At 52.0% G+C, this 15,898-nt stretch overlaps 1 protein-coding gene across 1 annotated transcript; it reads left to right on the top strand.

Moving 5' to 3' along the window:
* The first annotated feature begins 2,237 nt into the window (after window positions 1–2,237).
* TUBB4A (tubulin beta 4A class IVa) lies at window positions 2,238–8,408 on the top strand. Its single transcript, XM_019964333.2, has 4 exons — window positions 2,238–2,518; window positions 3,037–3,145; window positions 3,255–3,365; window positions 6,751–8,408. Exons 1-4 carry the CDS (start codon window positions 2,462–2,464, stop codon window positions 7,806–7,808), a joined length of 1,335 nt encoding a protein of 444 aa, XP_019819892.1. The 5' UTR covers window positions 2,238–2,461; the 3' UTR covers window positions 7,809–8,408.
* Window positions 8,409–15,898: the final 7,490 nt, after the last annotated feature.

A 15,898-nucleotide genomic window follows, 5' to 3' on the forward strand; every position in this document is an offset into this window, starting at 1 on the left:
CACCAGGTTTATGAATTCTTGAGAGACATTAACATGGATTGATAGACTTTGTATATCAATCCGGGAACCACATCCCAGGGATCAATTATAACAACGTCTGATAATCTCGAAAGTCTCAGTCAGGTTTCTTGACTTTGGTTATTGCTGTTGGTTTTCAGGGCCAGATAATTCTTTGCTGCAGGGGCCATTTCAGTGCACTGGAGGCCAGTGAGCAGCCTCCATAGACTCCACCCACTGGGTGCCAATCACAACCCCAGGTTGTAATGGAAGGGGGTAACCTCCAGCTGAGAATTTCTGGGTTAGGGGATTCTGTGGAGCCATCCCAAGAGACTGTGCTCCATAATTATCTGACCTACTGAAGGATGCTACACACATTTAAATAACAGAGGAAGTAATTCACTGATCCTGGGGTGGGGGCAGGGGTCACCCTTATTTGTATGATCTGATCCATCCGGAATTTATTTTGATGTCTTCTTGTTATCGTGTTAGTCGTTCAGTCACGACCGATTCTTTGCGACCCCATGTACTGTAGCCTGCCAGGCTCCTCTGCTCCTTTGAAAATTCCTTGCCTGGAATTTTCCAGGCAAGAATACTGGAGTGGCTTGTCCTTTCCTTCTCCAGGGGATCTTCCCTAACCAGAGATCAAACCCAGGTCTCCTGCAGTGCTCTGGTGTCTAGTGTGAACCTAAAGATCCAACTCAATTTTGTTTTTTCTCAAATAATTAACACAGGATTTCTTAGCCTTGAACAGCAGTCCCCAACCTTTTTGGCATCAGGGACTGGTTTCGTAGAAGACAATTTTCCCATGGACCAGGGCGGGTCGGGGGAAGGTTTGGGGACCATTCAAGCACGTTACATTTCTTGTCCACTTTATTTCTATTACATCAGCTCCACCTCAGATCATCAGGCATTAGACCCTGGGGGTTGGGAATTGATCCCTGGCCTTGAGCCCTATTGATATTTGGACCAGATAATTCTTATAGTGGAGGGAGACTGTCCTGCCTGTGCACCTTAGAATGCTCAGCAACACCCACTTACCAGGTGCCAGTAGCACACACACACACACAACATTTAGGCATAACTAGGACATTGCCAAGTGTCCCTGCCCTGTGGAGAACCACAAAATCGGAAGCCACTGGTGAGAACTGTGAGGCCCCAGCCCTTCCAAGGGCCTGGCCAAACCCACCCCTACCCTGAAGTAGCCAGAAGCCACAGAGGACGTGGAGGCTTCCTGGGATGTCAGAGCGGGAGGCTGCCAGCAGAAGCCGACCCCAAGAGGGGCAGCACAGGAAGTCTAGCCCAGTGTCACAATAATAATTGTAATACCAATAGCTACAACTTATTGATCACTCTGCCGGGGGGTGGGCTTTCAGACCCTCCCAACTGCCTAGTGGGCAGGCATTCCTGACGGCTCCATCTTGGAGGAAATTCAGCAGGGGGAGGCCAAGTGGCCTGTGCAAGGTCATGTACTAATTACCAATGCAAAGGCAGGGCGATGACTTGTAATAACTTGTAACAATGGAACAGGAGGGTGCCGAGCTGGGGGGAGCAAGGCAGCCCCCCACCTCGGAGGGGCCCTCTATTCCCCTGCAATCTGTAATCCAGCTATACGTCTTAATCACTGATGTTCGACCCCAGGCGACGCTGAGGATGACCCCACCTGCGACAGACTCAGAGCCCAAAAGAGGTGTCCAGGGGGAGTGCACAGTCCCCCCACCCCCCGCCCAACACACACACACACATACCTCCGTCGGCTTCCAGAAGCATCCGCAGTCGAATATGGAAGGCATATCGTGGTTTTACTTACTACGCAGCTTCAAGAGAAGTCCAGCAGGAACCGACCGCCTCCCACCTCCCCAAACAGCCGGCTCCTCTGGAGCGGCCAGTTCGGCCCCCACCACGAGCCCTCGTGGTTAAGGCGAGCGTTTCTGGAGAATGACAACGAAACGGGATGGGAAGGGAGGCTTGGGCCGGAGAAACTGAGGCAGGGTCTTTCGCGGCGGGGGCGGGAGCGGGGAGAGGCTGAATCTCCCGGCTGCATGTTTACCGGGCTCTCTCCCTCCCTCTCGGTCACCCCACCCACCTCCCCACCCAATCCCGGCAAATCCCAGATTGCCAGGCCGGGCTGGCGGCGGGAGGGGTGGGACGGAGGGAGAGGGTACTGAGGGCGCCCGAGAGGCCTCGCCCCCACTGCCCGGATTTGGGGGTCCAGAGCATCCCCACTCCCGGGAGGTCTCTAGGAGGCAGGGGAGGGATATCCTTCCCTCCCTGCACCCTCCGTCCCGGGGCGGGACCAGGGGGCGGAGCGGGCCAGTGACCGGGCCGTGACGCGAGCCCCGCCTGCTCATATAGAGGCGCCCCGGGGGCGCAGAGACTGTGCTTTGCCGCCGCCTTCGCCGCCGCAGTTCGCAGCATCAGCACCAGCGCCAGCGCCGCCGAGTCCAGCATCAGCGCCACAGCCATGCGGGAGATTGTGCACCTGCAGGCCGGCCAGTGCGGCAACCAGATCGGAGCCAAGGTGCGCGGGGGGACCGGGCCCTGGAAGGACGCCGAGCGCAGTCCACTGAGCCCCGCAGCACTCCTCCACTGTGGGGGGCCAGGTCCCCCAGGAAGCCAGCACCCCAGGGTCGGTGGGGGAGGGGCGCGAAGGGCAGGGCCAAGCTGGGAAACAAAGAACTGATGGGGGTGGGGCCCGGCCTTCTGTCCGCTCGCCACAGCTGGCTTCACAGCTGGCCCGCTGGCCCCTCCACAGGCACAAAGAGACCCCGCCCCTGCCCACGGCAGCAGCCAGGGAAAGCTGCCCCCACCGGCCGTCTTGGCTGGGGTGTTGAATCTGCTTCACCCCGCCCCCACCTCTCCCTACTTGCTGCCTCATCCTCGCCTGCCCACCCTGCGACCCGGTCCCCCACTCACCTTGCTGGGGGACAGGTGGCAGCCAGGGAGGTGATTGGGGATCCTGAGCTCAGGAGACGGAGGTGGGGGAAGGCCTGGCCATTGACTCCCCCTTCTTGGTCCTTTCCACCTCCCCCTTTCTAGTTTTGGGAGGTAATCAGTGATGAGCATGGCATTGATCCCACGGGCACATACCACGGGGACAGTGACCTCCAGCTGGAGAGAATCAACGTATACTACAATGAGGCCACTGGTAAGGGGGCAGAGGCACCTGGCCAGAGTGGGGGTGGAGAGGGCCTGGGAGGGGACTGGGTGCTGGTTCCTGGAGTTGACCAAGCTGCTGTCCATCTGCTTCTCTGCAGGAGGAAATTACGTGCCCAGAGCTGTCCTGGTGGACCTTGAGCCAGGCACCATGGACTCTGTCCGCTCTGGCCCCTTCGGCCAGATCTTTCGTCCTGACAATTTTGTGTTTGGTGAGTCACCATGAGGCACAGGCAGGGAAGCGTCCCCCTCCCCCCAATTCTTTCACTTCCACATGCTTGGTGAAAATTTTCCACCTAGCATCTGGACTGAGGAACTCAGAGGCCAGTGGGGAAAGTGGATACACAGGCCACTGTGGGAATCCAGGGGAGGCCTCTGACACAACAGGCGAAGTGCAGGGTAGAGAAGGCTTCCCAGAGGAGGTGGCATTTTAATTTAACCGATGGACCTGAGCCAGACTGCAGCGTTCAGATCCCAGCTCTGCCACTTCATGCAGTCGACAAATACTTATTAAGCACCTACTGCATACCCCAGGCCCCACTGTACCCACCCTGGGAATATAGCCAAGAACAAAACAAACAAAGCTCTGTCCACCCCTGCAGCTGACATCTTACTGAAGGGAGCTGGGAAGATAAATAAATGGGAAGAGAAGGAAAAAAAAGCCAAACTCAATCACTGATTGAATCCACTGGGTGATTTTGGACAGGCCCTACAATCTTCCTGTGCCTCAGTCTCTTGATCCTTAAAACAGGGTTAATACAGAGACTTACTTTTCAAGACTGTGAGGCTTAAAGCCACTGATATGTATAAGGAACTCAGAACAATGCATAGCACAGAGGAAAAAATACATAAGCATTTGATGTTTTGTTGTAGGTTTTATTATCTGTATCACTCTTAATGATGTCTTCAGCCTAAAAGATAAGTGGGACTTGGGCTGACCAAAGGGCAATGAAAAGAGGAAAGGTGTGCAAGACAGAGGGAACAGCATAGGCAAAAACAATGGACACATTTGCAGCCCTCAAGTTCAAGGGCATGCACACACTGAACAACCTTCTAGGAAAGCTTTCCTCATACTTCTCAGTCAAGCTTCCCAGGGACTTCCCAGGTGGCGCTAGGGGTAAAGAACCCACCTGCCAATGCAGGAGACACGAGAGACCTGGGTTCAATCCCTGGGTCGAGAAGATCCCCTGGAAGAGGGCATGGCAACCCACTCCAGTATTCTTGCCTGGAGAATCCCATGGACAGAGGAGCCTGGCAGGCTACAGTCCATAGGGTTGCAAAGAGCCAGACATGACTGAGGCAATTTAGCACATGTACTGGGTCAAGCTAAATGCACATGCCCACATGACTTCAGAGCCCAGGCTCTCCCTCCCCCCAGCACCTCTCCTCCTTAGTACACAGTAGTTTAATCTGGAGTCTAGGGATTGACAGGACAAGCTGTGTGACCTTGGACAAGTGACTTCCCCTCTCTGATTTGAGAAAGATTCAGGAAGATAAAGATGATTCTGTGTGGGTAGGGCTCACAATAAGTCCTCAGGAAATGGCTATGGAGAGACTGCATGAGATTGGCCAAAGGATGTGAGGGATTCTTGGATGATCAAGGGTGGCTCCAGTCGGGCCAAAAGATTCTGTGGCCTCTGAGAGATAAGGTAGGGGGAGGTGGTGGTAAAAGTGTGGACGCAGGAGCCAGACCACCTCTTCAAATCCTTTTTTTTTGGAGGAGGTGACATTGGACAGAGACCTGAAGAGAGTTTCAGTCATGGGAATACCTGAGAAGGAGAGCATTCCAGGCAGCGGCAACAACATCAGCACGTGCAATGGCCCTGGGGCAGGAACAGTGAGGAGGCCTCTGTGACTGGAGCAGGGAGGAGGGGAGGACAGGGAGGGGATGGCGCAGGTTGTGTAGGACCTTGTGCGTTGCTGGGGAGACTGGTTTTTATCCCAGGGAGATGGGAGCCCTGGAGGGGCAGCGGGCGGAGGAGGCGTGGCACCTGACGTGGGTTTTCACAGGCGCCCTCTAGTGGCATCAAGGAGAACAGATTGTGGACAGGTTGTAAACTGCTGCTGGGGGAAAGTCAAAGTGAAGTCGCTCAGTCGTGTCCGACTCTTAGCGACCCCATGGACTACAGCCCACCAGGCCCTCCGTCCGTGGGATTTTCCAGGCAAGAGTACTGGAGTGGGGTGCCATTGCCTTCTCCGTTAACAGTGGCTAGGCATATTATATTTACTTGGAGCTGGTGTACTTGGTGACAGCCTTAGTGCTCTCGGACACGGCATGCTTGGCCAGCTCCCCAGGTAGCAGCAAGTGCACGGCGGTCTGGATCTCCCTGGATGTGATAGTCAAGCGCTTGTTGTAATGCGCCAGGCGCGATGCCTCGCCAGCCATACACTCGAAAATGTCGTTGACGAAGGAGTTCATGATTCCCATGGCCTTGGACGAGATGCCGGTGTCCGGATGGACTTGCTTCAGCACCTTGTACATGTACACGGAGTAGCTCTCCTTGTGGCTGTGCTTGCGCTTCTTGCCATCCTTCTTCTGGGCCTTGGTCACAGCTTTTTTAGAGCCCTTTTGAGGGGCAGGAGCAGATTTAGCCCGTTCAGGCATGTCTATAATGACAACACCCAACAACACAGAAAGATCTTGAACCAGTGCAGAAGCCACTGTTCTGATCCAGATGGGTGATAAGGGGACTGGACCAGGTTGGAAGCAGAGAAGGGGGCAAGAAGAAATATTACCGGTTCACAAAAATAACAGCTGACAGTCTAATCCTAATCCTTGTCCTCTGGAGCTTGCATTCCCCTGCAAGATTACAGACAATAAGCATAATTAATAATTAAAAAAAAAAGAACAAGTTTATCAGTGCTATGGAGAAAATCAAGTATGGAAGAGGAATTAGAAATGGGGAGGATTTGCAGTTGTATAGATTGGTCAGGCAGAGCCTCCAAGTCCTAAAGGAGGGAAAGAGGGAGGAGCCATGTATGTATCTGAGGGAACAGCACTCCAGGCAGAGTGTACAGCCCATGCCAAAGCCCTTGGCAGGACCAGGCTCAGTGTGTTGGAGGAACAGCCAGGAAGCCTGTGTCTAGAGCGGAATGAGCGAGGGGGAGAGAGGGAGGAGGGGAGGGTATTGGGAGGGTCAGTGGACCACAGAGGTCATACAGGACCTTGTGGGACTCAGGGAGGACTGGAGCTTTTACTGAAAAAGAGAGGAAGTGGGGGTGGTTTTGAGCTAAGGTGGAACATGATTTAAGTTTCATCAGAATCCTTCTAGCCAGGATTTCCCTGGTGGTCCAATGGCTAAGACTCCATGCTCCCAATGCAGAGGGCCCAAGTTCAATCCCTGGTCAGGAAACTGAGATCCCACATGCTGAAACAGACTGTGCAGCCAAATAAATAAAAATAATTCTTTCCAGAAAAAATATCCTTCTAGCTGCTGGGTGAAGGGAAGCAAGGATGGAACTCAAAAGAACAATTCATAATGGATAGTAATAATAATAATTTTCTTATTACGATTTAACTACTAGATGACTTGGGGTGGGGTGGAGCGTGGGATTTCCCCATATCAGCCTGGGTGTCCCCTCCCTTTGCTTCTTCAGGCCAGTCTGGAGCCGGCAACAACTGGGCCAAAGGCCACTACACAGAGGGCGCTGAACTGGTGGACGCCGTCCTGGATGTGGTTCGGAAAGAGGCTGAGAGCTGTGACTGCCTGCAGGGCTTCCAGCTGACCCACTCGCTGGGCGGGGGTACAGGGTCTGGAATGGGGACTCTCCTCATCAGCAAGATCCGCGAGGAGTTCCCCGACCGCATCATGAACACCTTCAGTGTGGTGCCCTCACCCAAGGTGTCAGACACGGTCGTGGAGCCCTACAACGCCACCCTGTCCGTGCACCAGCTGGTGGAGAACACAGATGAAACCTACTGCATCGACAATGAAGCGCTGTATGACATCTGCTTCCGCACCCTGAAACTGACCACCCCCACCTACGGGGACCTCAACCACCTGGTGTCGGCCACCATGAGCGGGGTCACCACTTGCCTGCGCTTCCCGGGCCAGCTCAATGCCGACCTGCGCAAGCTGGCCGTGAACATGGTGCCCTTCCCACGCCTGCACTTCTTCATGCCCGGCTTCGCCCCACTGACCAGCCGGGGCAGCCAGCAGTACAGGGCACTGACCGTCCCTGAGCTGACCCAGCAGATGTTCGATGCCAAGAACATGATGGCCGCGTGTGACCCACGCCACGGCCGCTACCTGACCGTGGCCGCCGTCTTCCGGGGCCGCATGTCCATGAAGGAGGTGGATGAGCAGATGCTGAGCGTGCAGAGCAAGAACAGCAGCTACTTCGTGGAGTGGATCCCTAACAACGTGAAGACGGCCGTGTGCGACATCCCACCCCGCGGCCTGAAGATGGCCGCCACCTTCATCGGCAACAGCACGGCCATCCAGGAGCTGTTCAAGCGCATCTCAGAGCAGTTCACAGCCATGTTCCGGCGCAAGGCCTTCCTGCACTGGTACACGGGCGAGGGCATGGACGAGATGGAGTTCACAGAGGCCGAGAGCAACATGAACGACCTGGTGTCCGAGTACCAGCAGTACCAGGACGCCACGGCCGAGGAGGGCGAGTTTGAGGAGGAGGCCGAGGAGGAGGTGGCCTAGGGCGCCTCCATCACTTCACTTCCGCACCCTACTAGGAGGCTAACCTTTGACCACCAAGAATCCCTGCTTCACCTCCCAGCCTGACTCACCTCTGACCCTACAACCTTGCACCTCTTCCCTGGGCCAACCGTTGACCTTTGAGCCCCACTTTATCCCCGCCCTTGAGCTCCCCACGTTGAACACACCCCCCCTCATGAGCCCTGCTTTTCACTTCCGACCCCACAAGTGCCACCTTTAATTCCGTGATCCCTCCTTCACCCCTGACCTCTCCACCTTTGATCTCCCCTTAAGCCCCTCCACCCCCCTTTACACCCACAGACCTATAAACCCTGACTTATTTGCCCCCTCCCTCTGAGCCTCTCCTCTTCTCCCAATGTGTCTCACCTTTTACCCCACAAGCCCCACCCAGCCTCTAATCCCTCCTTCTCTCTGGATCCCCTGAGCCCACTTCTCTAAATTCACTCCCCTCAGCTCCTGCAAACCTTGGCTTTTCAAGGGTGCTGCTGGGGAGAAAGAAGCCCTGGAGCATGTGGACAAGAGAGGCTGTTCCCTGACCTTCCCCACTGCCTCACTCTCAATAAATTAATTGTTGTCCTGCCATGTTTCTGCCAAGTGTGTTTTTCGTCACCCCTCCTCTCCCTGTGGGATGGAGTTGGGAGCTGAAGGGACTTTTAATCTGGGGATGGACAGTGATTTCAGAGTCAGACCGGGTTATGCTACCAACTCACCCTCCAGTGTTGAGCAAGATGCTTGCCCACTCTGAGCCTTGATTGCCTCACCTGTAAAATGGGCTCATGTTTTCCCCCCATGCCACACCTCAAGGATTTTTGTAAGGACTCAGGGCACAGTACCTGGTACTGGGTGGGTGCTGAGTGATGGAGGTGCCACCACTCTCTGTGGGGCATCTTGCAAGTATGGAACATTGCAGGGGGAACCTCTAGGAAAGGGTGCCGGGGAAATGGCAGCCATGGGTAGTGCCTCAGGGGCAGTCCTGCCAGGGAGATGGTCACTAACACTGTGAAACACTTTGAGGGGCCTGATACATGTCTTATAACCCTCACACCAACCCTGTAAGATCTGAGCTTTTAGAAAATTCCCTGGTTCTGGATGGAGTTTCTACCAATGAACCTAGTCAGGCTTCCCTGGTAGCTCAGCTGGTAAAAAAAATCTGCTTGCTATGCAGGAGACCCCGGTTCAATTCCTGGGTCAGGAAGATCCCCTGGAGGAGGGCATGGCAACCCACTCCAGTATTCTTGCCTGGAAACTCCCCATGGACAAAAGAGCCTGGTGGGCTACAGTCCACGGGGTCGCAAAGAGTCAGACATGACTGAGTGACTAAGCACAGATAGCACAATGAACCTGGTTCCCCTGGTTGGGGAACTAAGATCCCACAAGCTGCATGGCATGGCCAAAAAAAAGATCTGAGCTTTTAGACAGTGTTATCAGTTAGCCTTTGCTGCATACAAACTAACCCCCCAAAAATTTAGGGGCTTAAAACAACAGCAATTTTTTATTTTGCTCCCAAATCTGCAATTTGGGCAGGGCTTGGAAAGGTAGCTTATTGGTGTTCCCTGTGGCATCAGCTACAGAATCTTCTTTGAGGCTGAGGGGTCTCCTTTCAAGGTGACTGACCCACTCACATAGCCACCAAATAGATTCCTGGGGGCTCAGCAGGGGCGGGTAGAAGGAGGGTGTTGGGACTTCTCCATGATCTGCCTGGGCTGGGTTCCTCCAACAGCAAACATCCCATTGCATTTTTCTAACAGCTTTAGAGGTCACTTGCTGTCCTGGGGACTCCTAATTAAAGTGTTCACAAAGGCCTGTCCAGGTTCCAGAGGATAGGTTGTAGAAGAGCATGTGGAACAGAAGCTACAACTATGACCATCTTTAGAAATTCCAATTTGCAGCACAAAGTTTCTTGCCCATGATCCCTTGGTTATGAAGTGGTGACCTGGGATTCAAACTAATAGTTTAGGTCAAGAACTCTGATTGCACTTTATCAGCCAGTGTTCAGTGTGGGAGACTCTAGGCATATTAAGCAGAAAGGGATTGGATACTCAGCAGGAGGGCCCTGCTGAGCCCCCAGGCATCCACTTGGCAGCTGTGGGAGTCATTTAGAGTGAGGATTTAGGGGCTTACAGCATCTCTGGAGGGGCTGAGAGAGAGGGTTGTAAGCCAATGCTGCTTAAATTTGATGTACAGCAGAGTCACGAGGGGACTTCCCAGGTGGCGCTAGTGGTAAAGAACCTGCAGGAGACATAAAAGAAGTGGGTTTGATGCCAGGGTCCGGAAGATCCTCTGGAGGAGGGCAATGGCAACTCACTCCAGTATTCTTGCCTGGAGAATTCCATGGACAGAGGAGCCTGATGGACTACAGTCCACAAGATCGCATAGTCGGACATGACAATGAGTGACTCAGCACAGCACAGCACAGAGTCAGCAGGAAAGGTTTGCATGAACACAGCTTCCTGAGTTCCACCTTATAATCTCTGATTCAGTAAGGGGCAGGGGGAAGGGGAGAAACTGCATTTTTAACAAGCTCCCAAGTGATGCTGATATTGCTGCCTATGAGGCCCTCTTTGGTGTAGCCCTAGAATAGGTTGGAACACCACCCTGGGAGCTGCTTCCTCTGCAGACTGGAGAATCAGAGGGCTGCCACCGGAAATAACTGAGTTAAAAAACGCCACCCCAACACTCACAAAGCCACAGAGATAGGTCCACTAGGACACTGAACAAAATTAATTAAAATGAACTTAAAACTATTTTTAAATAATTAAACACACACACACACTGTTCTGTCTCACTTCTACATTCCAGATCTCTCAGGAGCATTACTCAAGGGTAGAACCTAATCAGCATCCAGAACCAGAGCTGCAAAGAACTCTGGGCAATGTAGTTTTCCCCCCAGCTTCTGGTACACCCGAAGGCAAACTAGGAGGGAGAGAGACAGAGAGAAAGCGAGGGATGCTGAAAGCCAACCAACTTTTCCCACCCAGCTCTTCCACTGGACCACCAGCTCCGGATGGGGCCCCAGCCCCCTCCCTGCGTCCCACTACAGCCAGGAGGAAGACAGCCTGGGAAATCCAGCCTGCAGCCACCCCCATCTCAGCAGGCTCAGCACATCACTGGATGGTGGACCAGAAAGCTGATGAACTAGGCAGCAAGCTTGACTGTCTTTATTATCCTAGATATAACATGGCCACAGAAAAACTCCCTATTATTGTTGTCTAGGCACCAAGTCATGTCCAACTCTTTGCATCCTTGTGGACTGTAGCTCACCAGGCTCCTCTGTCCATGGCATTTCCCAGGCAAGAATACTGGAGTGGGTTGTCATGCCCTCCTCCAGGGGATCTTCCCGAGCCATGGATCAAACCCACATCTCCCAAGTCTCCCTCATTGCAGGTGGATTCGTTACCACTGAGCCACCAGGGAAGCTCTTGTAAAGCAATTATCTTCCAATTAAAAATAAATTTTTTTAAAGTAAAAGATTAAAAAAAGAAGTCAGCCTTGATTCATTGTTTTCTAGACCCAAAACATTCTTCAGATCTTTCGCTGAATCCAGTTGTCTCTGTCTCCAAAATGTGTCCTGAATTTGACCCCTCCTCTCCTCCCCAACCCACTCCAGTATTCTTGCCTGGAGAATCCCATGGATGGAGGAGCCTGACAGGCTCCATGCGGTCACAAAAAGTCAGACATGACTGAGCGAGTTCACTCCTCCCATCTACACTCCGGTCTAAGCCGTCATTGTTGTTCACCCAGTCAATCCCCTTCATCACTTCCCTGGGCTCTCCGCTGCCTGCCACCCCACCCCCACCCCCACCTCCGCCCCCTCCCCCTCCCCCTCCCCCAGTGTGCAAAGACCTCCTCCCACAGGACTCATAGGAGCCTTTGTATGCAAATAATAACCCTCCCACCCACGACTCCCCTCTTACTCAGACTGAAACCTAGACTTCTCACCTTGGTCTCTACTCTGATGATGACAACTTGATCACCTTCCCCCTCCCTCCTAAAGATGAAACTACAGTGGCCTCTATGTGCTCAGCTCAGCGCAGCTTCAGCGCCTTTTCACATGCAGTTCCTGCTCCTTCTTCCCCAAGGTGTGCACATGGCTGGCTCCTCCTTCTCCGCCGGTTTCAGGTCAAAGGACACCTGCTTAGAGCAGCCTCGCCCTGGCGACTCTAAATTATACCTAGTCACTCTCCCTCCATTTTCTCCTTTCAGGTGTTTCCCTGATAGCACCTATCACTAACGCAAATTATCTTGTCTATTTCTAGTTTCTTTTGTCTGTCCCCTTCCCACCCCACTGAAAGGTAAGCTTCAAGGAACCTTGTCTACATTGCTCACCACATGTATAGACCAGCTTATGCAACACAGACATTCAGTAATTATTAGCTGAACGAAGGAGCAAGCGAATCAATGAGACCACAACAACACTATGAGGTGTATTCTTTTCTTCCTTTAAAAAAAAATTAAAGATGTATGGGGCTTCGCTGGTGGCTTAGTGGTAAAGAATCTGCTTGCCAATGCAGGAGACATGGGTTCGATCCCTGGTCCAAGACGATCCCACATGCCACAGAGCACCTAAGCCCATAAGCCATAACTACTGAGCCTGTGCTCTAGAGCCCGGGAGCCACAACTATGGCAACTAGACAGTGGCTCCTGCTCACCACAACTCGAGAAACAGCAACGAAGACCCGGCATAGCGAAAAATAAATAATAAAGATGTATGATAAATAAAGTGTATTCCTTTATTTATTGGCTGCACCACGTGGCTTGTGGGATCTTAGTCCCTGACCAGGGTTTGAACCCCGGCCCTCCACAGTGAAAGCACAGAGCTCTAACCACTGGAATGCCAGAGAATTCCCATGTTTTCTCACTTTCAAAGAAAGGAGACAGGGATGTCCCTGGTGGTCCAGTCACTGGGACTCTGATTTTACGGCAGGGGTGAGGTTCAGTCCCTGGACCTGAACTTTGCCTCCTGGGCAGAAATTCAATCCCTGAGCGGGGAACTAAAATCCCACCAACCACGTGGTGACCAAAAAAAAATTTTTTTTTTAATTTTTAAAATATTTATTTGGCTGTGTTGAATCCTAGCTGTGGCACATGGGATTTTCACTGCGGTGCATAGACTCTCTAGATGTGGCTCTCAGGCTCAGTAGTTGTGGTGTGGGGATTTAGTTGCTCTGAGGCAGGTGGGATCTTAGTTCCCTGACCAAGGATGGAACCTTCATCCCCTGCATTGCAAGATGGATTCTTAACCACTGGACCACCAGGGAAGTCCCTAATTTTTTTTTTTATTATTTTAAAGATAAAGCAAGAAAACAAAGACACAGGGAAGGTGGAAGGTGGCTTCTAAGATGACCCTCGATGATGCCTGTCTCCCTGTTCACGCCCTTGTGTTCTCCCCTCCCACTGAGCACAGGCTGGACCCGGAGATTTCTTCTGCTCAACAGGATATGACAAAGGCGATGGGATGCTCCTTCTGAGACTGGTTTACGAAAGCCTGTGACTTCTGCCTTGATGAGTTCTCTATTGCCTTTTCAACTTGCTTGTTGTGGGGAAGCAAGAAGCAGGTTGGGAAGGTCCCCATGGCAAAAAAAACAAAACAAAACCTGAGGGTAACCTCTGGTCAGCAGCCAAGCAAGGAACTGGGGTGCTCTGTCCACAATAAACTGACTCCTGCCAACAGCCACCATGAGTTTGGAGGCAGATCCTTTTTCGGTTGAGGCATCAGAAGGGACCACAGCCCAACTGATACCTTATTACAGCAGAGAGACCCCGCAGTACAGGACCCAACTCAGCTGTGTCCAGAGCCCTGGCCCCCATAGAAATTTTCAGATAATAAATGTGTGCTTTTTTAATATTTATTATTTATTTGGCTGTGTCAGGTCAGGATCTTTGTAGCACATTCCCTGCGGCACATGGGGTCTTCAGCAGTGGCATGGGACTGCTTAGTTGCGGTATGTAGGATCCAGTTCCCCGACCAGGGATTGAACCCAGGCCCCCTGCACTGTGAGTGCAGAGTCTTAGCCACTGGACCACCAGGGAAGTCCCTAAATGTGTGTTCTTTTAAGCCACAAACTATAGGGTGATAGATTACATAGCCAGACAAAACTAATACAGAGAGGTCAAATGACTGGCCTAAGGTCACAGAGATGTTAGATGTTAGAGAACCCAAGTATCTCTAACTCCAAAATTATTCTCTTAACCAATTCCCTGACCCATCTCCCCTAATCATGGACAGAACACACCAAAAGCTTGATTCAGGCGTGACTTTGTACTAAATATATCACGTGAAATCTCTCACTGAACCTTCGTGGGATCTCTGAAACAAGCACCATGTTTGCTTATGATACAAATGCAGAAACAGGGGAATTCTCTGGTGGTTCAGAAGTTAAAACTCCATGCTTCCACTGCACAGGGCACGGATTCAGTCCCTGGTCGGGGAACTAAGATCATGCATGCTGCACAGCACAGCCAAAAAAAGATGCAGAAACAAGGACAGATGGGGTCCCACTTTCGCAAAGGAGCATGCGCTCCTCTCTCATTCCCACTCCCAATGGATCTGCCCATGGGACTGAATTCCAGAAATGAAGAAGGATTTGAAATATCTCTGCAAAGGCTATGCCTTAGTTCATTCCAGCTGTTAACAGAACACCATGGACTGGGTGGCTTATCAATAACAAACATTTCTTTCTCATGGTTCTGGAAACTGGAAGTCCAAGATCAAGGTGCCAGAAGTTATGATGAGAGCCTGCTTCCTGGTTCGCTGATGGCAGTCTTCTTGCCATGTCCTGACATGGTGGCAGGGGTAATGGATCTCTCTGGCATCTCCTTTATGAGTTTGTTGGTGGTGGTGATGTTCAGCTGCTAAGTCGTTTCTGATTCTTTGTGACCCCGTGAACTACAGTGCACCAGGTTTCTCTGTCCTTCACTATCTCCCAGAGTTTGGGCAAATTCATGTCCATCAAGTCAGTGATGCTATCTAACCAACTCATCTTCTGTTGCCCCCTTCTCTTCCTGCCCTCAACCTTTCCCTGCATCAGGGTCTTTTCCGGCGAGTCGGCTTTTCACATCTGGTGGCCAAAATATTGGAGCTTTCAGCTTCAGTCTTTCTAATGAATATTCAGGGTTAAGAGGAGACTAATCCAATTCATGGGATTCACCCTCATGATGTAATTATTTTTCCAAAGAAAGACCCACTCCCCACCTCCTAATACCACCACCCTAGGGGTTAAGATTTAGCATTGAGAGTTCCCTGGTTGTCCAGTGGTCAGGACTCCAAGCTTTCACTGCCATGGCCCTGGGTTCAGTGCCCGGTCAGGGAACTAGGATCCATCAAGCCTGGTTCCTCACACCAAAAAAAAAAAAAAAAAGAGAGAGAGATTCACAATATAAATTCAAGGAGCCCCATAAATATGCAATCTATAGCAAGGCCCCAAAGGGTGAAGCAGAGAGGGATGGCCCGAGTATTTTGTACCCCTGATCCCCAGCCCTGGCTGGGACCCAGCTCCCCTTGGAGAGAAAGAGGGGACCGAGCTGTGATCAGCCTCATCCATATACATCTTGGCTGGAAGCCTTGGAGGGCTGTGTCTGTATGTATATATCTCTGTGTGTGTTCATACGCTTATGCACTAACTTATCCCCCACCACCCAGAGTGGAAATACCCTTGCACCCACAGTCATGTGGACAGGCACAGAAGGAAAATCCCCAGTCATCCACATTCTCACGCAGCCTGATGGAGTAGACACAAATTCTACAGGCACACGGACACCGTGTTCAACCCCAGATACCCCAAGCCACACCAGGTCACATGTGGACTCGTGGAAATGCACGCCTCCATCCACACAGACATTCTCAACATCTTGCAGGGAGCCGAGGAGTCTTGAAAACTCTGCAGCATTTTGACTCTGTGGAATTTTTTTTAAAATATTTATATTCATTTCATTTGGCTGCACTGCATTTCATTGTGGCATGCAAACTCTTAGTTGCGGTATGTGGGATCTAGTTCCTTGACCAGGGATTGAACCCAAGCCTTCTGCATTTGGGAGGGTGGATTCTTAGCCACTGGACCACCAGGGAAGTCCCT

This window comes from Bos indicus, chromosome 7 (assembly GCF_029378745.1).
Source record: "Bos indicus isolate NIAB-ARS_2022 breed Sahiwal x Tharparkar chromosome 7, NIAB-ARS_B.indTharparkar_mat_pri_1.0, whole genome shotgun sequence".
NCBI lineage: Eukaryota > Metazoa > Chordata > Mammalia > Artiodactyla > Bovidae > Bos > Bos indicus.